At 37.5% G+C, this 25193-nt stretch overlaps 1 protein-coding gene across 2 annotated transcripts; it reads right to left on the bottom strand.

Moving 5' to 3' along the window:
- Nucleotides 1–713: 713 nt before the first annotated feature.
- On the bottom strand, nucleotides 714–15191 carry fbxw2 (F-box and WD repeat domain containing 2). Of its 2 annotated transcripts, none has more exons than XM_084746251.1 (8): nucleotides 14935–15191; nucleotides 11606–11898; nucleotides 9141–9363; nucleotides 4328–4522; nucleotides 3602–3735; nucleotides 3254–3340; nucleotides 2956–3125; nucleotides 714–1976 (listed from the first exon to the last, which is right to left on the bottom strand). In XM_084746251.1, exons 1-8 carry the CDS (start codon nucleotides 14987–14989, stop codon nucleotides 1688–1690), a joined length of 1446 nt encoding a protein of 481 aa, XP_084602377.1. In that variant the 5' UTR covers nucleotides 14990–15191; the 3' UTR covers nucleotides 714–1687. The 2 variants fall into 2 exon arrangements, with proteins under 2 accessions (XP_084602377.1, XP_084602378.1); XM_084746252.1 differs by having other exon boundaries at nucleotides 14861–15190.
- Nucleotides 15192–25193: the final 10002 nt, after the last annotated feature.

Genomic DNA, 25193 nt, shown 5'->3' with positions numbered 1-25193 from the left:
TGCCGTGAAATAAAGAAGAAATGTTTCCATAAGTTAACTGCTTCGTTTAAAAAAAGAAGTAACGTGATATTTTTTTGTGATCATCATAATCTATTTAATCATGACCCCTGTATATTACGCTGACAAATTCTTGCCAATACATAGACCTATTAGTGAGTGCAGGGGGAGGAGGGGGTCAAGGGGACGTCTCCATCATGGACATGGATGATAGAATACATACGGTCAGGCACTGTAACAGAGGACATGTTCCCCTGGACAGAGACAATACGGCCAGTAGCCCTGACTGTAAACCATTTTAAATTGCCAGGATGTTGACAAGATAATTATTAATCGATTAATTGAGAAACTGATCAGCAGATTAGTTGATAATGACAATAATCCTTACAGGAAAGAGCTACAAAATAGGTCCTTGAAAAATAGGTCCAAACATACGTCAGTGTGCTCCACATGTTTGTACATGTTTGGACTTATTTTTCAACCTGTTCATTTAGTTAGTTGCAGCCGTACACTATTCTTTATTGTTTGGAAGTTTAACTACGTATCTCTGACTTTAAGTCTGAAAGTCTAATAGAACAACTTTTTGGATCAAAATACTGATCTGTCATCAACACGGAAAAAATTAAAACATCCCTCTGTTAAACATTTCCATTAGCAATGTTGTGAATGCCACAAGAACTGGGTTGGAGTCATTTTTTAAGAGGTCAAAAAAAAAAGCATCTTAAATGTTGATATTTTGTGGTTTGATCTGATCAACATTTTTCACCATATTCTGATATTTTCTAGAGCGAACTGATTGACTAATCGACAAAATGACTGACAAATTAATTGGTAATGAAAGTAATTCTTACGGGAAAGACTTAAAAAATAGATTCTTGAAAAATAGGTCCAAACGTGTGTTGGACATCCATGTCATATGAACTCTTCTCATGAACGCGGTTAAGGGGACTCCATTTGAAGGCGACAAATAATCAGGAAGAATTACGAGTTTGGATGTGTTGTTTCTGATCAGTGCCTCTGACATGGCTGACCTCTGGATTCATGACACAGCATGAAAACACTAATTGGTGAAAAAGTTCCCCAAACTCACTCAATCACAGGACATATGAGTAGGTCTTGCATGAGGCCCAGTGTTTCAGCAAATCAGCTCAATGAGCAGCCTGGCATTGGGCGTGTTCTAGCTACAGCATATTTGACATAGTCTTATCCTGGTCAGAAAAGGGTCAGCAGCCAAAGTTGGCACCTGATTAAAAGACTACGGATTAAAGGTTGGCTACAAATATGACTGCACAACGCTAAACTGATCAAAGAGCAAATCTGACAACATTTACACTTCCATATTACAAGAGAATTTCTCTGGTTGTGTTTATTTTGATGCCATTTTTAGTCGTCACTGACACATCTTGGCCTTCAACAAGTCTTTTCTTTCTGTCTTTTGTCCAAGATCCAGACCGATGAGAGGTTTCCAGGTTTCTGAGAGCTGATCCAGCACATCAGTAATGTTTACATCATCATTCTTCGTTCACCTTCCACTTCCACATGTGAATGTTGATGTCTGGAGGAGGACTGTATGCTGAGGAAGAAACAGATAAAAACAAAATGCTTTGGTCCATGCATGATCTATCTTGGCTGTTAAGGTTCAGATACTCCAGAGCACACATGTCTGGTGGATGGGAGTCCTCGTCCTCTCCTATCCGTTTTCCTTCCACAGTACTAAGTGAATGCTATGGTCGGGCATGCTGGTGGCAAACACCAGTCCAGAGTCATTGCCCCCATCCAGGCCGTTGAGCCACGAGGTGACACCGGCCAGGAAGCTGGATCCTCGCTTGGATTTCCTGTAGGCTGGCAGAGGCCAGCGGCCCGAGATCGCCTCTGTCCTCAGGTCCATCACATACAGGAAGTGGTTGTCGAAGAGGAGTGCAAACACCTCGCCGAAGCTGAGCAGGGACAGGTTAGCTGGGTCCTGTGTTTTTATCACCCTGAGAACATGAAGACATGCAGGATTAGGACTGGAAGCTGTATGATCATATGATACAACAACGTTTCCTTTATGATTCCAAGCAACCTGTGATGGAAAATGAGAAAAACTTTTTATTTGGGATTTACATCTGGTTTTTGTATTGAACAAAAAATTATTCATCAGAAAAACATTTTCTATTACTATCACCTGTTCTTGACAATTCATATCCTACCAAAAAAAAAAAACTTAAAAATGACTAATACCAACACTCTAATTCCAAATTGATGAAAATTCATTCATTCTTTACAGATTCATATATATGAAATTTATGTCATTTATGAAATGTTTTGCTCTGTGTCACAGAACAGGCTTGTCCCAGACAAAAATTCAGCTCTACATAAAGAACATTAGAATAATGATAGAATAATGATAATAGTGGATAGTAGCAGTAGTAAAGTAAGTCTAATTTCCACCCTGTTTAATAAACTCCATGTCAGATGCCTGATCCAAAAATTACTGGAGCTCAAATTCAAAAACAGCTGTGATGCATATTGATTGGATCCAGGCGCAGCAGGTCACACTGATGTGTCAAGGCAAGTTACACAAATTACACAAATTGATGTATTTTCATAATCGATAATGTTGATTACATTGACAAATTGCCCAGCCCTAATAACAGCAGGATTTTTATATATTTTTTTCTATGGATATTGCAATAATATCACTGATATGGTGACAGTGCTAGTCTGTATCATGTTTACACTGGCTTTAGCAAACAAACAACAGAGGTATAGTGCAGATGAAGCCATAGGGCTGACAGGTAGTAGCAGGAAGTCAACAGTTCTGAACTACAATTGGATCTCATGAATAATGCAGACGACTAGAGGAGATGTCTAAAACTTGCGTTAGACACATCTCAAATTGAGCTTCATACTTGTACACCAGCTATTATTTTCTTTTAAGAGTGACTTTGCTCTCTGTCATGTGTACTTTCTTACCTGAGAATCTCAAAACTGGCAAAGTCCCACTGATAAACTCCCAGGTCGGAGCTGCAGATGATGTAGCGTCCGTCAAACTGCAGACGAGGCTGCAGGCTGATGCTGCGGTCCTCTGACACTGACAGTGTCTTCAAACACTTGCAGTTGATTTCTCTCCCTAAAGGCCAGACCTGCACAGGAAACACAGTATTAGCTCCATCTCATGGACATTCCAGGAATAACAGCTCACACATGAGAAAGACACAAAATTAATATTATTCAGATTATTGAGCTGCAGCTCTGGAGCTGGGAGCATTACCTTAATTTCATACTTATCAGCACTAAGGAGGATGTAATCACCAGGACTGTGCACCATGGATTCTACTTCACTTCTCTGTAGTATCACCTGAAGGGAGACGCCAACACAAGATACATCAAACATTTCATTGATCAACTGTGATCAGGCCAGTTTATTAAAACTTAAGTTTTCCATTTATTAATCGATGCAACCCATTACACAGACAGTAAAACACATTTAGAACATCACATCACTGACATTTCAATACAATTCAAATGTTCCAACGTATTTAGTTGTGGAATAGAATGCATTAATAACATGAAACTGACTTCCTCTAATCAAACCCTGACCAGGTTACAGTTAGCTGACCTTGGTGACCCACTCAGTGTGTCCAGTCAGAGTGTTGAGACAGGCTCCAGCAGACAGAGCCCAGATCTTCACAGAGAAGTCTGCAGATCCGCTGACCAGCAAGTCCAGCTCATCATTGTAGTCCACGCTGAACACTGAACACACACACAATATTTATTTTAAAAAATCTGTTGCAAAAAAAGAATTTCAAGGAGCATTTTTTATGCAATAAACACACATACTTTCACTAAAACCCTTTTCATTATTTAGAAATTTTTGTTGCAATCCAACACTCACTGAAAAAGGAAGCTCACAGCATGTTATCATCTGTTAGCCTCCCACTCACTGTTTCAGCATCAAATAAGACTTTGTGCAAAAGGCAAAAGCAAATCTGACTTGTTTTATTTCTTTACCTAAAAAGAAAACTATCCAGTCAGATAGTGATTCGTTATGGAGGTAATGCAAAGTTTTCAAGGATTTCCAGAACCTGCAAGAACCCTGAATAAGGTCATAATATGAAATGAATAAATGTATCTCAAACACTGAAAAGAGGCTTACAAATACGAAATGATCATCTCATCATACGCAATTTGGATTTTTGTTTGTATACTGTGTGTGTAGTTTTGTATCCAGTTATAGTTGAATACTGTCTCTACCCTGGATGAATCTGCTCTATAAATAACATTTTGCTTTGTCATATTACTCTAAATTAGCCAGAGCAGATATTTGCTGATCATTTTAACCAACCTGCTCCTGTGTGGCCACGGAACTGCTGGATTTTAGCCCCAGTGCTCCACTCCCAGCATGCAATAGTGTTGTCAAAGGACCCAGTCACCAGCTTCTGTTCATCAAACTTTACTGTGGCGCAGGTGTGTGTCTGAATTCCATAAATGCACTGCCCAGTGCGCACATCCCATAATTTGGCAGACAGGTCATCAGATCCTGAAAAACAAGAGGACATTCATGTTATTTTATATCAATTTGATTTGATTTGATTTATTTCGATCATCATTAGCCACTACCAAGATAGAAACTACTCTTCTTGCTGTAGAGCAGTAAGCTGTGACACAACTCCATAATGGCAGATGTGGGTCAAATCTATGTCAACAGTCATCTCATTGAACGTATGTGTTTGAAAGAATTTGCATGGAGTTCAACCACAAAGTTGCAACTTCAGCCAATAGCAAACACTTCGGATTCACTCCCCTGCATTCATGCCTGCCTTCCATGCCTTATTTTCAACAACCAGCTCCAGCAGTGCTCCAATAATTTGCTACTTTACTGACCTGAAATTTGCCTGAAATTTTGGTGTCCTGCACTGAGCGCACTGTGCCAAGATGAGAGAAGAAAACAAACAGGAGGCAGGCTCTAATGAGGAAGTGTAGGGAGAATTGTTGGTATTTTGGTTTGCCCTGCAAATAAAGACCTGCTGTTAGCAGTGGGCGATATAGCAAAAAGATCCTATCATGATTTTTTTATGGCAGGATCACAATCATGATTTAATCATGATTCTTTTTTATGTTGGTTTTAAGACCATTTTGCATGTTCATGAACAGTAACCAACCAAACTAATTTACCTATTTAAAAAATAAAGCACCAAAAGAAAAAAAAAAGACCAATTTAGACCAAAGTACCTTTGTTAACAGATTTTAATCTGTGTGCAAGCTGAGTGAATTAAATATTTCTTACAATATTTCTTAGTAACTTATAATTAACTATAACTAGTACAACTGTTTACAACAGCAAAGTCACTATATAAATTCAATATCACGAGAATCAAAACTAAAATTTGAATTAAAAAAGGTCAGATTCACCACACTACTTTCCTGCATTTAAAAAATAACCATATTCCTGATATCAAAACACTGAGTGTTTCCACAGAAGTTTATAAAGAATGAAGAATCAGACATTAGTCAGTATCTTCATCCTGTCCTCTGATGCTGACTGTGGTGGAGAACCCGGAGAGAACCCATGCAGACATGGGGAGAACATGCAAACTCTGCAATCTGCCCCAACCAGCCAGGGATTCAAACTCAGGACCTTCTTGCTGTGAGGCAGCAGTGCTAACAACTGCACCACCATGCCGCCCAGAGTTTAATACATGTGGCCAACTAAGTTAAACAGTTGGACAACATACAGAATTTTTGCCAAATGAGTAAGTGTTTATGAGCTGTCATAAATCATTCATAATCTTGTAAATGGAGTAGATGTTTATGACTGTTAAATTGAGCAAAATGTTAATGGAGTTTGGCAGGAAGTCAGACTGTCAACCACTTAAGTCAACATCCAGAGTGTGTTATTCCAGAGCAGTCAGATTTTGTTTTCAGGATAACTTTACATTGACAGACAATTAATAGTTTGTTATTGTCAGTTTACAAAGTTACATATCCTGCACTCCTGCAGCGCTCCTGCAGCCTGTCTGTCTCTGCTGTGCCTGGAGAGGAGGGGGTGACTCACTTCAACCATAAATTGTATATTTAACAGTATTACAACGTATTTAATATACAGTGTATGGCCCCAACTTACTATTTGGACTGCTGTACTCATTTCTGCATGTGTAATGGCTACATATTGCTTCTTTAATAAAACAATAGCCACTTTTCACAGCTGACACTTAGCCTGTCATAGCAGGGAAAGCACAGGCAGAATTAAAACATAACTAAAGCTCCATTGCATTTAAGCATCCCACTAAGCCTCACATTTCTGTCAGAATGTCTGCTATTAGAGAGGCATACAAAGACGTCATATTAGTTACACCCACAAATGCAACAAAATTAAAACAAAAGTCAGAGATGTCAATCCAGCAGAGTCTGTCCAATCCCACACAGTCCTGAGGAGAGGTCTAATCACACAACTTAAGTGAAAGAACCTGTGTGGGTGAACATGGAAGTGGAGGGCTGTTTTCCAAAAAGTCCCACACTGAGACGCTAATCAGCACTGTTAGCAAGTATCTCAGCTTCCATACCTCACTGTGCAAGAAGCAGCTTGGACTAATCCCACAGAAACAGAATGTGAGACAGAGGGTCTCCGTCCCACAATCAATGCAATGCAATGTGCACTTAGCACCGAAATATTTTTATATAAACAACTGATCAAATGACTATGTGCACTGTGAAAATAGTCACTCTTACAGCTCTGTGGAGCTTTTTAAGCTTCTTTTGGCTCATTCAAGTTTAACAACATGTTCACTGCACTCACACATCCTCATGTTAAGCAGCTGTTTTCAGTGACAAAGCTCTGATAAAGCCACTGTTCTCACCCTGCTCAGCACCAAACAGCAGACAGACACAGTCAGAGACCAGCTGGTGAACATAGTGCAGCACTTAGCAGCTAAAGAGACACATTTTTTTCTCAGGATCTGGAGGAGGGTGACACGTGGACACAAGCACAACTCTGAATGAATACCACATCAATGCTGATGTTGCTCTGTGTCAGCTGGATTTGCAACTGGTGGCTACAGGTTTGTTACAAAAACTTTAGGGAAGGCTTAAAATTTACTTTTTTTGCCAGTGTCCTGCAACTGTCCTGAATTCTACTTTCAGCCTTCCCAGACTTCACAACCATTGTCCAAGTAACTTTCCTCAAATACAACAGGTTGTATATTACATATATTTTAACAGTGAAATTATTATTTAGGAACTTTCATATACTGCACAGTGGATGACATGTAAGAGAACACATCTACTAACAATGAACAATATGGTGCAGCTCAAGTAGGATGTGCAACCTTTCTGGCACAGGCATGACAAAATAATCTTGAATAACTGCACATGAACTTTTTAACAGTGTTCAGTTTTGCAATCATTTATACGCAGAGCCAAATGTTACAGACCTCACTCTGCTTACGAAGGGCACAACATGTGGGGAAAATACCGATCTCTGGCAGATATCTGCATTGGAATGCTAAATTGTTGTCAGACAATAGCTGATGGATTCTGTGACTGGGAAAATACAGACTCAACTACCCTCAGATCTACTGCTGGATGGATACATCATCCCTGAGCTAAAAATAGTACACAGATGCAACAAAATACACAGCAGCATTAGTGACTTACTAACATTACATTTGTACATTATATGAAATTACCAACATGTGAGAACATGAGTTTTATTGTGTGAGTGAAAATTCAGAAAATTCACCTATACAGGTTATCAGGTGCACAACAAAACAATACCTATAGGATTGTCCTGATCCGATATTGATATTGGATATCGGTCCGATATCAGCCAAAAAACGAGTATCGGATTTTATCAGACTCCATCCAAAATCTCTGATATAAGCGCTCTGATAAGCAGTCCATTTTCTGCTCCAACACTTCTATCCATAGGTGACTCTGGTTGCTGACTATTGTTCTCTGTTTGAGTAACATCACTTGATCAAGCTTTTTCTAACATTCCACACTACAAAATAAGTAATAAAAGTATGTATGATTCATGCTGATATCGTATCGGATCGATATCAGTATTGGCCAATACTCAAGGCTGCAATATCGGTATCGTATTGGAAGTGCAAAAGTTGTATCGGGACATCCCTAAATACCTATGTGAGTAACTAACCACAAATTACTGACTTAATATTTTCATGGCAGAAAGCACCCATTTAGATTCCCAATATGTGGCCAGTTTATCTAAATAATGCCTATTTGGAAATTTGCTCCAACATTTAGTAATGTTATGTTAAAATAAGTTTCTTTATTGTCCAGAGTCTTGCACTGTGTCAGGTGGGTGATCTGCACAAATGTTGTGTAACAGGTAAAAAATAAAAGTCATGGGTGTGGGCACCGGTAAAAAGTTAAATAATTGCAGGTGGGCAGCAGGCAGAAATAATAATATAACACATACAATAATATGTTTTAAATGATTTTGTAGTGTTTTTAACATTTACATCTGTTATTACAGTAATATCACACTTAATCTGCCGGCAGGATTTTATTGTGAAAGTCTACGACACAACAATTGACCTCACATCCTGCCAAACACTTGGACATCACTGTTTGATCTGACAGTAATGAAGGCTAGCTGATAGTTAAAACTGATGACATAAAGGTAAAAATAGCCAGCAGAGGTCAAGGTCAAGGTCAAGGTCAAGTCAGACATTTTGAGAGGACTGTGGAGCACTAAAAGACTATGAGAATAAGAGAATGATCTTATCTCCACAGTTCTGAGCAGGTGCAGATTTAACTTCAAGATAATTACTGGTAGCAGGTTGTGTAGGAGTCTGCCCAGAATTATCCCAGACACAGTAGTTTTGTGTCCCAGGTGGTATTGTAATTGTCCCTGCGACCGCAGGACATCCTTCATTTCAAGCACTGTTTATAAGTGAGTGGATGCAATAACAGAAACAAATTGGCTCAGTATAATGTAATGCAATACAACGGCCCTCTGCAGGTGAAAGTGATCATGCTCAGGTTTTTGCTGAAGCTGTGACACAGTGGTGGAACTTAGAGTCATACAGTAGCTTCCAAGACAGATGAGAGGATTGTCAACACCTGTATATATCTTAAAGCTAATCCCAAGCCAGCCTTTTCTGCACTGAAAACAAAGCAGAGCCGCAGCGTACCTGTGCAGAGGAGGCCGTCCTTATAGTAGAGGGCGTACACTCGAGCACTGTGGCCGATGAGGGACGACGTCTCGAAGGCCTCCTGATCCTTCAGCTGCATCATCCGCAGCTTAGCCTTCAGGTAGACCCCCTTCCAGTGTGATGCATCCTGAATGGACTCATCGATCCTCCAGCCCAGCTCCCGACACACACCCTGCCACACCTCTGTGCATGAGCTGATCACCTACAAGGAGAGGGACGCTCGTCTCAACACGTCTGTGGGTAAATGGCACCTCTTGTCAAAACTGAGAGGCTGAGCTGATGTACAGGATATAAGATTATTTATGGCTTTGCATTTATTATCATATCAGCCAACCTATTTTCATGTCATTAATGTTCAGTAATTATCTATTATTATATACATAGTCTCCAGCTTTGGGTGTAGCAGATTATATGAAACAGAATTACGTAATCTGGATACATGAAAAAAAATGGAGATTATTTGCCGGACTACAGTTTTAGAACAAAGGAACACTTTGCACATCTATTTAGATGAGACAGGTGCATAAAGGAGGGGTGAGTAGACCGAAAAGTTTCATAAGGTCTTCTGCACATTGTCTAACTTTCATGATTAAGTAACAGACAGTTATCAAGTTAAGTGACATTAATATTGTGATACCTGGATTAGGTTACATGCCTACTGTGCTCGGTAAATACTGACCTGATAATATCAGCTGATCGATATACCCCTCTGGTTACATTATATTTTCTAAATTAATCGATTAGTAGTTTGTCTTAAAATGTCTGAAAATGGTAAAAAATGTTGATCAGTGTTTCCCAAACCTTAAGATGATGATCTTCAAATGTTTTCTTTAACTCACAACCCAAAGATATTCAGTTTACTGACAGAGTGGAGTAAAGAAAGAAAAAACAAATCACATTTAAGAAGCTGAAATAATAGAATTTGGACTGTTTGTCTTAGAAAGTTACTCAAACTGATTAATCGATTATCCAAATTTATTTTGAAAGATATAAGCTGTTTTTTTCTGATGAATCCTTAAAGCCAAAGTTCTCAAATGTTGTCCAAAGACAAGCAACTGTTCAAGACCTTTGCCTGAATAAAACAGAGTAAAACTGTCAAAATGTGAATCAGGAACTATGTGATCAAACAATGAAAGTGCACAAGATTGAACACGTAATCAGATATGTTGTTTATGTACGTTTATGTATTTTTTCTATCTCATCAGTCAAGAATATTTTTCATGTCAAAGTTCTTTAGATTATATTCACAACATCCCAGCTTGTTCTTGCTGTTTCGTATATCATGCTGTAAATCTGTCACTGTATGTCTGATTGAAACAATTCTGATTTTCAGCTATAATTCATAAATTATTCCTGTACGTTACAAAACACATCAATCATAACCTGGATTATTAAATGAAGAATTACACGCAAGATATCATCAAGTACAGATGCCAATATTAATAATAGAGATGTTGCTGTTGGTAGAGGTGGCTCATATGCATCCAGTGTCTGAGCAGACTGTTTTGACTGATCTGTACACAGTCTGAATGCAGGTTTTTTGCTGAGACAATTTGAAGTGTGGTTGTATGAGGTTCTTCTCCAGAATTAGTGCATTACCTAAAGTAGATGGTGGTTGACACGCCCCCAGTCTGGAGAAGCAGCACAGAGAAAACTCTGTGACAGCAAAGTAAAGTGGTGAAAATAGTCTAAATATAGTGTACACTTAAGCTAATATAGATTTTTTTTTACGTGACTAAAATACATTTTGCTGATGTCCCTGTCCACAGTGGTACATTGCTTAGCTTCCTATACCAGTACTCCTGCTGGTTCTCTAAACTGGGGGCATGTCGACCTCCATCTACTGTAGGTAATAAAGTGTCTGAGTCACGGCCCTTCTAGAGGAGCACCATGGGACCTGACTTTGGACTGTAGTCAAAGGTGAGGGACAATATATTTTAATCCTGCTTGAACTGTGCCATGAATTGCACATATGATGTTCATCAATTCAAAAGACAATTTCACAAATTTATGGCACAGTTCAAACAGGATCGAAAAATAATTTGTCTCTCACTATAGACTAATGTTGAATTTTTTCTGAATTTAGGTCACACTGGAAGGGGTGTGACTTAGGTACTGTATACACGGACAATGGATGAGTACCTCAAACAACCCCACTTCAAATAATGCAAAATATCCCTTTAAAAGAACACTGACAGAATATTGAGTTGTGCTGCCTTCATCAGAGACTGACCTCACTTCAGATAACACCTGACAGGGACGGACATTTCATTTCACTATCAACATTTTTCTTCCTTTCTCTATCCTCTCATTCTCCCCTCACGTCTTACATGGAAGTGGGTAACATAAGAGGAAATACACCAGTTCTGGGAAATGAGACATTAAAGACAATTGAGAAGCACCAGATGACTCCACTAGCAGACGTCAGGAAGCAGCATATTTACCTTATTCCACTGTTTGCAGACCAGGCAGCAGGTGAGCAGGGTCTGGGGATCCAGCCAGCGCAGCAGGTAGAAGGCCAGCTCCAGGGGCAGGAGGCGCAGGAAGTCACGCTTGAGCAGCGTCTCCAGGCCATTGGACAGATGACGGAGCTGGGCAGCACCACTTAGAGATATGAGCTGGTCCAGAGACTGGTTGCGCTGCTGGTCATTTAGAGTAAGGAAAGTGGCGGAGACTGACTCCAGCCACCCCTCAAAGGCCGCCTTCTCCATGGGCACATGAGAGCGACCTGCAACACCTACAGGAACAACACAAGAGTGGACTTCAGATATCGTTATACACAAGATGACACTACTGACTCGAGCAGCCACAGAGTAGGATTAAGTTTAAGTTGAGTCAGCAGGATTTGTGCAAGCTGTTCCTAAGCACATCAAGACGTCAAATACCAATGATGTGAGTTGCTGAAACGTCCAGAGCACAGCAAAACAATGAGAAAACACGAAGAAAAGCAGGCAGAAGGCTGCAGGGTCAAGCAGATACAGACACCACACTAGTGGGTCATATGTTATGATTGAAAGGGATGAAGTCATATGAGTCTATACATTGTTTTTTAGATCCAAAATGATAGTTTTCCTTTAACATGCCATAAAAACTGAAAGAATATGACAAATATACAACATCTTTACTTAAAAACGACTGTAATTGATTAATTCACTGTTAACTGATCAATCAATTCTGAACGAAGGGAAACAAAAAAAACAAAATAGCTTTGGAGCTTTAAAGTTTAGCAACATGGCTTTAGACTTTGGTGTCTGTGTGTAACATATTAATGTATAATACACAATGCATTATGTAATGTATCAACTACCTTAGTGAATAAATATCTTGCAACTATAGATGACTAAGCAGCATTCCTACCAGTACTGCCAGTGTGTATTACATAATTCAAATCTTGAACTGTTCTGAATGACAGCTAGTTACAGAAAGCAAAACACAACATCATGCAAAAATGAAAATTACACATAAATATTAGTGAATTTGTCAATCACAGAAAATCAATAAGTGACAATTGAATGAATTCATTCATTGTTCAAATGATATATCAAGTCAAACGGTCTGCTGTTACCTGATTTAAAAATGTCAGGATTCACTGTTTTTCTCCTCTCGTTCATATCTTTGCTATTTGACACTTTGTTTTTTTTTCACAACTGGTTCATCAAAACAAGCATGTTTTAGAAGACTGTTCCTATAATCATACCAGCATCGTACCAGTATTTTTACACACACTGGTATCAGATCAGCACTTGGTATTAGCCAAGAAATACTGAAAAAATGGTATCAGTAGTAATGATAGACAGATATGAGGTTTTCAGTATCAATGGAGATAATTCCAGTGTTCACTACATATTATTATCATTTGAACAGTTGTAGGTCTACATTACTAACCCTGTATGGATGTGATATGATTGCTATCATTATTAAAATTCCTGGCGTCTAGAATGATGATTCTCATTTCAGGGCTAACGAATGATGTGGTGTCTAGAGCTGCAACAATTAATTATTGATTAAATTAATTAATGTAGTTTGATAATTGCTTAACTGTCTGAGCACTTTTTAAGAAAAAAAGCCTAATGTCAGCTTCTTAAAAAGGATATTCTTCACTCCTCTCTGACAGTAAACTGAAGATTTTTGGGTTGTGAGTAAAACAAGACATTTGAGGGCATCATCTTGCGCTTTGGGAAACACTGAATTAGGCCTGGGTGATATGGCTGAAAAACCTATCACGATAGTGAATTTTCATATTGGTCGACATCGTTAATTACTGATTGTGTAAGTTGTGACTGATGATATGTTGTGTGCTCCAAAGGGTGGAAGTGGCTGAGGGTCTGTTGTATTACATTGCAACAACATTACAGGGATGACTATTGGTGCTTTCACAGAATGTGAGATTATTTTATAAATAATCACCAGTAATGTGGATATAATGCCTAAGTGAGTAAAGGCAAATAATAGATCAGCTGGAACAGTCTAGTAAATTCTCAAAATGACATCACTTAACTGTAATGCAGCCTTTAAAACCAGTAAAAGGACAACACTTCTGACACATCACGATATAACGGTATCCAAAATCTATCACCATATCTAATCTCATATCACACTACGATAAAATATCGTTACATTGTCTAGCCCTACACTGAATGACATTTTTCACAATTTTATGACATTTTAAAACAAACAACCCTAATCAAACAAAATAATTGATCAATTTAGTGACTATGAAAATAATCATTAGTTGCAGCCCTGTTAGCATTGGATCGGCACACAGACTTGTGTACTTGCCGATACCTGATCCAGCATTTAGGCTGTATCAGAGGCATTTACAATATTTGTACTGTATTGGAACAACCCTAATATTAAAATGTCAGGATTTGCTGTTTTTCTCCATTTCCTCTGTTTGGTGTCTGTTTTAAATGAAATTAAATTTAATAATTAAGGCATTTTCACAATTAGTCAATCAAAACAAGCATTTAGACTATAATGTTAAATGATGTAATGCTATGACTTGTCAAATTTAACACACTGACTAATTTGTAATAGTTACATAAGCTAGACATGCAGCCAGAAAAGACTTGATGGATCATGGTTGATACAATGACATAAATTACCATAAGTAACTGCTGTAATCTGCTGTCAATAAAGTGTTGTTGCCAAAGGCAACTAACAATCCAGTGAGTCTACCCTCAGTAAATAATGTGCTGAAGAAATTTAGTTGGAGACGTTATATCATTGTTACATGAAGAAGTCTGACATGTCAAATAAACTACGATCATTCATTTATAAGTGGGCAGTTTTAGCTAACTCTGTCAACATGTTCAGACTGTTCAAAATGAGAGGAGAAACAGCTGAAAGCTTAACGTCAGGCTTCACACAGCCTGCTGTACCTCTATTGTATGTAGCTTAAAAACACAATACTGGCCTGTTATGTAAAATTTGTCTGTATCTGATACTTTTTATTTATCAAAATTACTCATTTGGATTTAACTATTTTTACATGCAACTGTATCTGTGTCTGCAACCAGTCTGTGAAGCTACCTGCTAGTTAACCTAGCAACTTTTGTAGCAAACGTTCGCTGAGTAACACTACAACAATTTAACAGCAAGCTAGCTAGCTACGACTGCTAGCATCCAAACAATCAATCAACAGAATCTGGTAGTAAATATGATTACATGTAAAATATAAGGTGAAAATGTGTACCGACCCGAGAGTTGCAGGGACTTTCTTTATTCCTGCCTCAGTTAGTTCACATAGCGAAGTTAGCTGCAGTAAGCTAACCTGTCAGCGAGCAAGTTGAAGGGATTGTCAAGTCACCTAGCCTCGTAGCTAACATTAGCTAACCACCATGGTGAGATGAGCTCATTCTCTTCACTGTGAATTACTTCATGCTGCTAATGAAGCGGTCTTCTGCTCATTTCCCCCGCAGGGAGTTTGTAGGTAGTGTGATAGAAGGATGGCAGCTTCTGACAGACAGACAGACAGCATGAAAACCTGAAGATAATGGAAACGCTAATCGCAGTGCATCTCCACCCTCAGCACTGTCTTACAGGAGGTGCCCGAACTCTTCCCCGAAAACAGGCATGAAGTGGACACGTTCAGAAAAGTAAGTTGAGTATCATTACGCTATTCTTCCCTGACGGAATGAATATACTATCTATCTATCTATCTATCTATCTATCTATCTATCTATCTATCTATTCATATTATTTTGCTTTGCAGTTGCCCTGGTATTTTTCTCATTTGAGCTCTTCTGATTTCTTCAAGTTTTGACAGACCCTAACATTACAGGCAAATATTACATCCATAAGATTGGAATGCTTCAAACCACTCCTAATATGTATCTGTTCTGTGTTGGACTGCAATAAGCCTGTCTCTTTGACTCTGTTCCTAATATAACAAAAAACAAAAAGGCTATTGTGACCTCTCAAATAATTTGAAAAATGTAATAAAAATAATTTAGATGTAAAGCATATGTTTAGGTTTACATTCTCCTCATACAGTTTTGATGTTCTCTATACTGCTGTTTTATTTGCATTTTCTGTTATGTTGTGGCAATTTTATGTATGTATGTATGTGTATAAAAAAAATGATCATATTTCAACGTGATCGAAGGAATTGTACATCTGGTCAAATTTAATCTGAACTGAAAAAAACAAAAAAAAACAAAAAAAAACACAAAAATCTAAGTAGCCTGTAAGACAAACCTGCGGGACCACATAAGGGTAGAGTAGCTTCCGGTGTCGCGCATAATGTGGCACGGTGTGAAATATGTGACCGGGCTGGGCTGTTCTTGTCTGTCTCTGTCGGTGGTTCCGTCATACTGTATGCGTACAGCGGCAGCCACAGACACTGATATAGGTTGGTTTATTCTTAGGTGTAGTGGAGCTCAAATATCATAATACTGCCAACAACACGAGCATGAATTTCCTCTCAGTAGACAGTAGGCGCGCGCATATTAAGGCGCGCGAGATAAGAACGTGTCATGTACAGTAGCTTCCTTCAGTGTGGTGAGGAATAATTACCACCAGAGGGCAAACACAGTACAAATATTGTTTCTTGCATGTAGTAGTTTTGATTAATTAATTTGTAAATACATATATAAATACATTTGAAATAGCCTATGAAGGGGAATAAATAAAAGAATAAATAAATGCAGACATAATTATTCTGATGTCATGGCCCCCTCAAGTCTTCTTATAACACAGGGTGCGAGCAGATAGTGCCATAAAAAGAATAGATCAGTAAAAGAATAAGCAAACAAGATTAAAAATACCAAACCACTTTGGTCAGCTCATGATGTTTTAAATGTGCTAGAGGAATAGATTTGAAATTTGAATAAAGTTCAGCTTGAATTGTTTACTGCATATAAAAAATCAATGAATGAATATAGAAAAAAATAAATACATGTTCTAATAAATGAGAATACGTACAATTATTATTTAATTATTTCTTATTGGACTTGTGACGCCATCAGGTTGACAAGCTCTTTCCACAAACATACATAAACACCTAGCACCTTGTTTAATTACGTATTTTTTCTCTTGTTACGTCTTTATTGTTTTTCATCGTGTTATGACTTTTTCACCATGTTACATCTTTTTCATCTTTTTAGGTCTTTTCTGTCTTTTTAATGTTTTATATAGTTTTTGTCTCGTTACACCTGTTGTGTGTGATATGCACTGATGGATACTCCACTGAATCGTCTGTCCACAAACAGGCATAAACACCTAGTGAGGTACTCCACCTCTGTGTTAGTTCTCACTAGCAGGTGTCTGCAGGACCACATTTTTCCATGATGACACACATACACCCACAGTCACTAAGTTAAAACAATACCACCCACACTCTGTTAAAGCTGGTAATCATAGGTCTAATATTTTCTTTTAGTTTAAATCAAGTTTCAAACAAACAAAAACAATCCTACACTTCCCACAATGCAATTTGGTAGTGTCCATTCATTAGACCCTCCCTGCCTTGGAAACACCATTGGATAATGATAGATAACATAACAGCTCTCCAAAAGTGAAGCCACAGGACATAGGACAAAAATCAAACATCACATAAACACATGAAATAAATGTTTCTCTGCTGTTCTATGTGAGCAGTTTCATATTCATCTGCTGAGGTGTGATGGTGAGGCTTGGGTCAGGTTAGGTATTCTTTGAACCAAATCTTTTGTTTCCTCAAGAATTCACATTTCTGGGCTTGTGTCCAGATCTAATCATTAATCCTTGGATTGTAGTGAAGTGGGTAATTGCTCTTGCACCCCTCTAACACCTCTTTGTGTCTGCCAAGTCATGGAACTACATCCTGGCCAAGCAATCTCAACAATTTTCACTTTTCTTGCTCAGCCTCAATGGTCAGATTAATGTGATTGGGGCCCCGGGCAAAAATGCACAGCTGGGCCCCTACTAACCCCTCTACACCTGAGTGAATGAATAGACCTTTGCTTCTGGTTGTAAAAGTGGAAAAACACGGTGGCTGTTCACAACGTCTGATATGTCAAATTCCTGATAAGCTCCCCAAAAAAACAGAGACAGCAAAAAATATGAGTAAAAAGTATTTTTTAATTAAGTAGAAGTACAGATACTATATAGATACAGTATATAAATAAAGTCTGGTAAAAGTAGAAGGACTGATTCAACTTGTTTAATGAAGTAAGAGTGAAAAAGTACAGGCTCTGAAATGTACTCAAAGTCAAAATTCATCCTCCGTAGCCCATTTCTTCTTGCTGTTTCTGTGAAAAGCCAAACATCACCTTTTCTTTTTCTCCGTGGTTGAGTCTCCCTCTCTGTTTCGTCTTGTTACATCTTTTATTCTGTTTTTATTCCACTGTTTTTGTCTTTTTTTTTTTTTTTTTTACATCTTTTATGTCTTGTCTAATAATTTTTGGTCTTATTACATCTTTTTTTTATCTTCTTTTTGTCTTGCTACATTGCATTATTTTTCTGTCTTGTATGTCTTTTACGTTGTTTTTAATTTGTAACATCTTTTTCGTCTTGCTGCATCTTTTTTCATTTTTCATTGTATAACATTGAAAACAACATTTTTCACCAAGTTACATAATTTTTTTATCTTGTTATATCTTTTTCATATTGTTGTGTTGTTTTTTGTTTTTGGTAAGTCTTTCACATTGTCTTTTGTTTTGTCTTTTTAATCTTCTTACATTGTTTTTCATCTTGTTACATATTTTTACGTCGTTTTTTGTTTTGTGATGTCTTTTTCATCTTGCAATGTTTTTTATGTTGCTTTTCATTTTGTTATGACTTTTTTATTTTGTTACATTGATTTTTTTGTCTGCTACATCTTTTTAGTCTTGTTGCGTCGTTTTTCACTTTGTTACGTCTTTTATGTTTTTTTTTCCTTTTGTGACTAATTTTTTTGTCTTGTAACGTCTTTTTCAGCATTTTTGTCTTGTTACATCTTTTCCGTTTTTCTTTTGTTACATCATTCACATTGTTTTTTGTCTTGTTACGTTGCTTCCTGCTGTCTTTTATGTTGTTTTTGTTTTGATACTTCCTTTTCATATTGTTACGTCTTTTTGGTTGTTTTTCATCTTGTGAAAACGTTGTCACCGTTATGTAGTTTTTTTTTGTCTCATTACATCTTTTCTGTCTTGTTGCGTCATTTTTCTTTTATTTTGTCTTTCACATTGTTTTACATTTTGTTACATCCTTTTTTGTCTTGTTTTGTCTTTTGTCTTGATATGCCTTGTTCGTCCTTTTCTTCTTTTATGTTGTTTTTTGTCTTGTTACATAATTTTTCATTTTGTTACATATTTTCATATTTTTAGGTCTTTTTTTAAAAAATCTTTTTAATGTTTTATGTTGTTTTCGTCTTGTCTGTTCTATGTGATATGTACTGAATTGTCTTTTCTATGTTTTTTATGTCCCTAGGATGAAAACAGTCTTGATTTTTTGAAGGCAGTGTGCAGTATTGCAAAATAAAAATAATCATTAATTCCCTTCAAATGTATAAAAACTAAAGTAATGAGTCTGTTTTGAAAATTTAAGGAGTACGGTAAAGTAATAATAATAATAATAATAATAATAATAATAATAATAATAATAATAATAATAGTTGAACTGAGCTTACAAAGCAAAATAACAACAGAGAGATTATAGAGACATTACATGTTGTCAATATAAATAATAAAGGAATGGAATAAGACAGCATCATGTAATGTCAGTATAAATAAGTGCAAATAAAAGGATAAAAATTAAATATATTAAAAAAAGACAACATCACATAAAAGCAGGTCTATAAAAATGAGTTTTAGCTGTCACTGTCACTTTTAGATTTAAGCCTTGACTTTGGAACAGGCAGGAAGGCCCCGCCCGAGGATCTAAGGCTGCATACTGGCTCATAAGGGGTTAACATTTCAGCTATGTAGCTAGGGGACAGACCCAGACGGGCTTTAAAAGTGATCAGTAAAATCTTAAAATCAACTCTAAAACATACAAGAAGCCAATGGAGGGAAGCCAGGACTTGGGTGATGTGTCTGTTAAAACCAGTAAGAAGCCTCACTGCTGCGTTCTGAACCAGTTGGAGGTGGGAGAGTGACTTTTGGTTGAGGCCAGAAAGGAGTGAATTACAGTAATCGGTAATCAAAAATTACTCTTAGGTTTCTAGCAGAGGATGTGACATTTGTGGACAGGGGACCAAGACTAATTTTGATGGAAGTAGTGGAATTTGGTGGATTGAACAGTCTTACTTCTGATTTAGAGTTGTTAAGTTGAAGAAAGTTCTGGGCCATCCAACAGTTTATGTCATTGAGGCAGTCTGACCCAGCAGCTAGGCTTCTTGATTCATATGGTCTTAGGGGCAGGTGTATATCTGTGTGTCATCTGCCTAACAATGGAAAGACACACTGTGTCGCTGAATAATCTGGCTGAGCAGGAGCATATAAATAGAAAATAAAACTGGATCTAAAATTGAACCTTGCGGTACACCACAAGCAATCTGGGTTTTAGAAGATGTGTGATTGCCTGTGGTGACCGCAAAGGTTCTGTCTAAAAGGTAGGAATAAAACCAACTAAGAGCAGTGTCCTTGATGCCAACCCAGGTTTTGAGACGGTCAATTAAAATGGCATGATCCACAGTGTCAAAGGCTGCACTTAGATCTAAAAGAATTCAAATTGCACTCACTCCCCTGTTGGCTGCTAAAAGAAGGTCATTGGTTACCTTGAGGAGGGCTGTTTCTGTACTGTGTGAAGCTCTAAAACCTGATTGAAATTTCTGATTTTTGATTGACAAATGATTGATTGACAGATTTTTGATTGAAAGAGATTGTTATGACACATAAAAGCTAAAAGCTGGGTTGAAAGCACTTTTTCTAAAACTAAAAAAAAAACGGAAGTTTAGAAATTGGCCTAAAATTGTTAAGAACAGAAGGATCAAGGTTTGGTTTCCTTAAAAGAGGCTGGATGTTAATAATCAATAAATACTGGGTCCAACTGTGTCTAAAACCTCTTTGAGAAACTCAGTTGGAATGACATCAAGGCTGCACGTAGCTAATTTCATATAAGAGATTAATTCTGTTAAAAATGACAGTGAATCCAGTTCAAAATTGTACAGATATTTGTGTTCAAATGTAGGGAGTGGAAGTAAAAAGTCAAATAAAGTACAGATATTTGAAAACTCTACTGAAGTACAGTAACAAAATATTTGTACTTAGTTACTTCCCACCTGTGAAAATAACAGTTTATGAATGCCTGTGAAGTGAGTAACAGGCTGTACAGTCGAGTCTTCCTGTCTATGAGCCTCAGTTTAAATGGAGGTTCAGACAGATCAACATCTGATCTCTGCATGATTCATCAGATTTCAGGTGCTGCTGTCAGCTTGTCTATTAGAGTAGGAAAACATGGTAAGCTCATTAATATATCCCTGCTTACACGGTCATAAGTCATGTCTGCATGTTCTGCATAAGGCTCAGAGTGTCACGTCCTGATCAGCTCATCATGGTAAACAGGAAACTTGGAGACTGATCTGGGCTAAATAGCTCATGACCTCAAAGATGTAAGGAGCGCTGTCTTTCAGATGACTAATACATGGTGCTAAAAACATGTCTCGTCACTTTCGTCGCTCACTCCTTGTGTGGTTCTCCACTCCATTCTTATCTATTTCTGATTAGGGAGGAACCTCTCAAGGACAGAACAGCAGATCTGCTGCAGTAGTCTGTTCCCTCTGTTGGCTTTAGCATGTATCATGCTGTATTGTAGCACAGCTTGCATTCATGCTAGTTTATGTACTGAAAAAAACATCTGTTAAAATGCAATGTGTAACCCATCTGTCACTCAGTTTGAGTTAGTGAGCTTATTTTCTGGAGTTACAGTATATTCAATCATTTGTCTGGAAGTTTTCAGTCATAAGTAAATCAAGAAAGTTTTACTTGTATTGTGCCAAATCATAACAGAAGTTATCTCAGGGCACTTTTCATATAGAACAGGTCTGGTTGCTCTCTTTTTAATGTTATTTATAGACACCCAACAGTTCTCACCATGAGTAAGCACTTGGGGATAATGATGAGGAAAAACTTACTATCAACAGGCTGAAACCTCAAACAGAACCAGGCTCACTGCCTGTGGTGTAGCCATGGATGTGCCTGTCACCCAAAGAGGCAGCTGGCACAGCCAAAAATCAGATGTCAGAATATATGTTCATGTTAGGGCTATAGCTTTACTATAACTTTTCATTTTAAACTTAAGCTACTTTGGTCTGATTATAATAATTGTTCATTTTAAAAGATGATAAGATTCTAATTTATTTCTCATTATTCTTTAAAGATTTATACATATGAAATATATGTAATCTATACATTTTTTTGGTTTGCTTTTAGTTTTTTCATTACTAAACTTGCTCCGTCAGAAAACAGTCCCAGATAAGAATTCACAACATTTTTAACTGAAAAAATGTCACCCAAATCTAAAACTAACAAGACTTACTGATAACAGAGGTGCTATTATAATCATCTTTGTTTTAAAATCCATTTTTTTTTACTGATAATGTAATACTGCTCAAGCACTGGTAAACTTTCTATTTTTTGAGAAATTCATTCAATAATATTTCTATCAGATGTGTCTCAACCATAACATGTCAACTCTGTAGTCCTTCTAAATCAAAGATAAATAAGAATTATGGTTTAAAAATGTGTATTTTGATTAACATTAAGAGAACTCTGAGACACTTTAAAAATACAATCTCTGTTCACTGTGACTCTGCTGTGAAATGACCTCTGTAAGACGTCAGCTCCATCAGATTTTCCACCTGACGGAGTCGATGTCTACATTTAGTGAAAACGTTAATCAGTAGATTTTCTCTGTAACAAGGTTTAATAGCCAAGAGTTTGATCTTTTAAAATATATTTTTCAGCATAATTGAAAAGTAAAAATCAAAACTCTCTAATCAAATTAAAATTTGATACATGGGCAAACATTCATTGACCAGGAACCTCAGCGAGCATCATGGGACATTAGCAGTTAGTAAACAATGTAATGCTTTCACTTAATACTGAAGAGAAGACAAGCTCTTAGCCTCTTGTTGCTGGCGTTTGAAAGGGAACTTACAGACACTTTAAGTTATTATGAAATAATTGAATTGTTAAAGGCCAAACCACATCATCTTGCTCTTTAAAGGGACAGTTCACCTCAAAATCAGAAATGCATATTTTTCCTCTGATTTATCCATCTAGATTTTTTTTGGTGTGAGTTGCAGTTTTGAAAATATCGGCTATAGAGATGTCTGCCTTCTCTCCAATTATGAACAGCAATGTCTCTTTCCAGAAATCATGTCCTCGTTACTCAAGATAATCCACACACCTTTTTGTGAACAGGAACTACTTTCTTTATATACGGTAGAATTTACTGCAACTTCATTCTTTCCACCAGAAAAAAGGTAGTTTCCTGTATGAAACTGCTAGCAACAAGGTGTGCACAATATTAATATAATTCATAATTTAATTGGAACATGTCCATGAAATTTCTTGAGAACATCCTTGCTCGCAAGGGGGATAAACCTTTTGATTTTGACACCATTAGCTTTCCCTCAGGACTAATGTTTTTTAGTAAGAGTGTTTATTCTCATACAGTGGGTTGAAATGAACTGTGCAGCCTCTAGGTGCCACTGTCAGGCCTTTAGACGCTAAAACAGCATCTATCCAACAGTAGGGGCTTTTAATCAGTGTAAAAATCACAATGCAACACACTGAGGTGGCCAATTAAAGCACACATTCCCAACATTCCACAGTTTTATAATGTGAACACCTCCTGTTTACCTCAGCATCACTGAAACAAAGGATAAAATGATTGTTGATAACTCTCCAGCGTTGTAAAGTCCCGTCTTATAAACTGCTCTTCAGTGTTTGGTGTCTGCCAAGCCTTCAAACCTACAGGATTACACACACTCTTACCAGTTTTGAGTGTTTTTTTTCATCTTGTCAACCCAGAGCTACTGTATTTTCAGGCTAGTCGCCTGTCTACAGTGTACCCATATACACAATCCACAATATCCTGATCATGTGCCAGTTACTGTAGGTGACACAAAGTTCATGGGTGCAAATCTGTCCGTGGGGTGTCAGGCACAGCTGGTGTTTGGGAGAAGTGGGGGTAGAGGGGGGGTAACAAGTGTCTAACAGGCCAGTGATGGATGTCTGACTGCTAAGCTCCGTACTACAAAGGAGCCACTAAAGCGGCTGAAGATACTAATGAGCTGGCGACTAAAACCTGGCCTGGACTCACTGGACTGCGCAACGCCGGAGGCTGATTGGTTCACACAAGGACATCCACTGGATTTAAAGTTCCTTAGAATGTGTGATTATTCTCCAAGTCAGCACTGGTGTGTGTAGAAAACTGAGTTTAGAAAAGTCAGGGAAGTTAGACAGCTGAGATGTTTTGGCTCCAAAGTGCAAGACTGCTTCATCTTTCTAGTGTTATTATTTCTATTTCTGTAATTAATAAGATGATATTTCAGTAAGGGAGCAGTTTAAAGGTAACATCTTGGGTTTATAGAGAATCTGGGTTTGAATAAGTCGGCCTTACTTTAAAGGAAGATACCAATAATTTAAATAGTTTTAGCCTACAAAGTACAGACACTTTACACACATGCCGACTAAAGCCTCTTTTACACAGGACAAAAACCCACTAAAATCTGGCCTTTGTCTTGTGGGAAAAGGTACCATCAGCTTTCATCTCTTGGTCACACTCTGCAGTGGTCAGGGGTATTTAACGGCTCCGGCTCCGATCGGGAGTGACAGAAACATGACACGTGGTTGGAGACACTAATTTTTTGCCCTTTTTCTGGTGCAATGCTTGAAAGCTTGTCACTTCTGTCTGTGACTTCTGCAAACCCTTTGTCATCTCAGCCACTAATTCCACGTGTCTCCATTCAAGCATCACTCAAACATTGTTCCCTAGTCGGTGTTGAGTTTGAAAGAGAGACTGAAGTGAAAGATTTGTGGTGTTGAGTGTGAGACATGAAGAAAAACAGAAAGACAAAGTCATCCACTGGCAGTGAAAAGGAGTCAGCTATTTTTAGTGGCTTTCAAAACCAGCATATACCTGCTAATTTTGGTGTAAAAACTAATTATTTTCATGAATTTTAGATAAATATGATTGGTGAAAAGTGTCCAGGAAAATACTCAAGTCAGCAATGGCTTACTGAAAATCTTAAGAAGAGGATACTATACATAAAGCAGAGGACCTATGATGTATGTCGCCTGGAATAATTTAGCGTTGCTGATTTTTTTTTTTACACTTCTCACAAGAGAAATATAATAGAAAGATATTAGACATAAAAAAAAAGATATTTGCACCACATCAACACACGATTGATAACATACACATACACACATCAAGAGAGTGTTTCACACTTAGTGCAGATATAAAATAAAGTGCAGGTATTAACTATTTTGAATAATATATATGGATAATATAAATAATAGAAAATATAAAATTGGGCTAAAAAAAAACAATACTAGTCCTAGACCGGGACTATATGATAGAGAGAGACAGTTTCCATCATTAATAGATGATGTGTGCTTA

The sequence above is a fragment of the Lutjanus erythropterus genome, chromosome 20 (genome assembly GCF_056507025.1).
Source record: "Lutjanus erythropterus isolate fLutEry1 chromosome 20, fLutEry1.hap2, whole genome shotgun sequence".
Taxonomy (NCBI): Eukaryota; Metazoa; Chordata; class Actinopteri; order Lutjaniformes; family Lutjanidae; genus Lutjanus; species Lutjanus erythropterus.
Note: the sequence above shows the minus strand (reverse complement) of the source record. Positions and strands in the feature narration are given on the sequence as shown.

Excerpts from the sequence above, each read along its gene's own strand:
- fbxw2 (XM_084746251.1), bottom strand. The coding sequence starts at position 14,989 with ATGTTAGCTACGAGGCTAGGTGACTTGACAATCCCTTCAACTTGCTCG. Across the intron at positions 3,736-4,327 it reads CCGTGGCCACACAGGAGCAG|TGTTCAGCGTGGACTACAAT; the intron begins GTTGGTTAAAAT and ends GTGTGTGTTCAG. Across the intron at positions 1,977-2,955 it reads GCCAGTTTTGAGATTCTCAG|GGTGATAAAAACACAGGACC; the intron begins GTAAGAAAGTAC and ends TCATGTTCTCAG.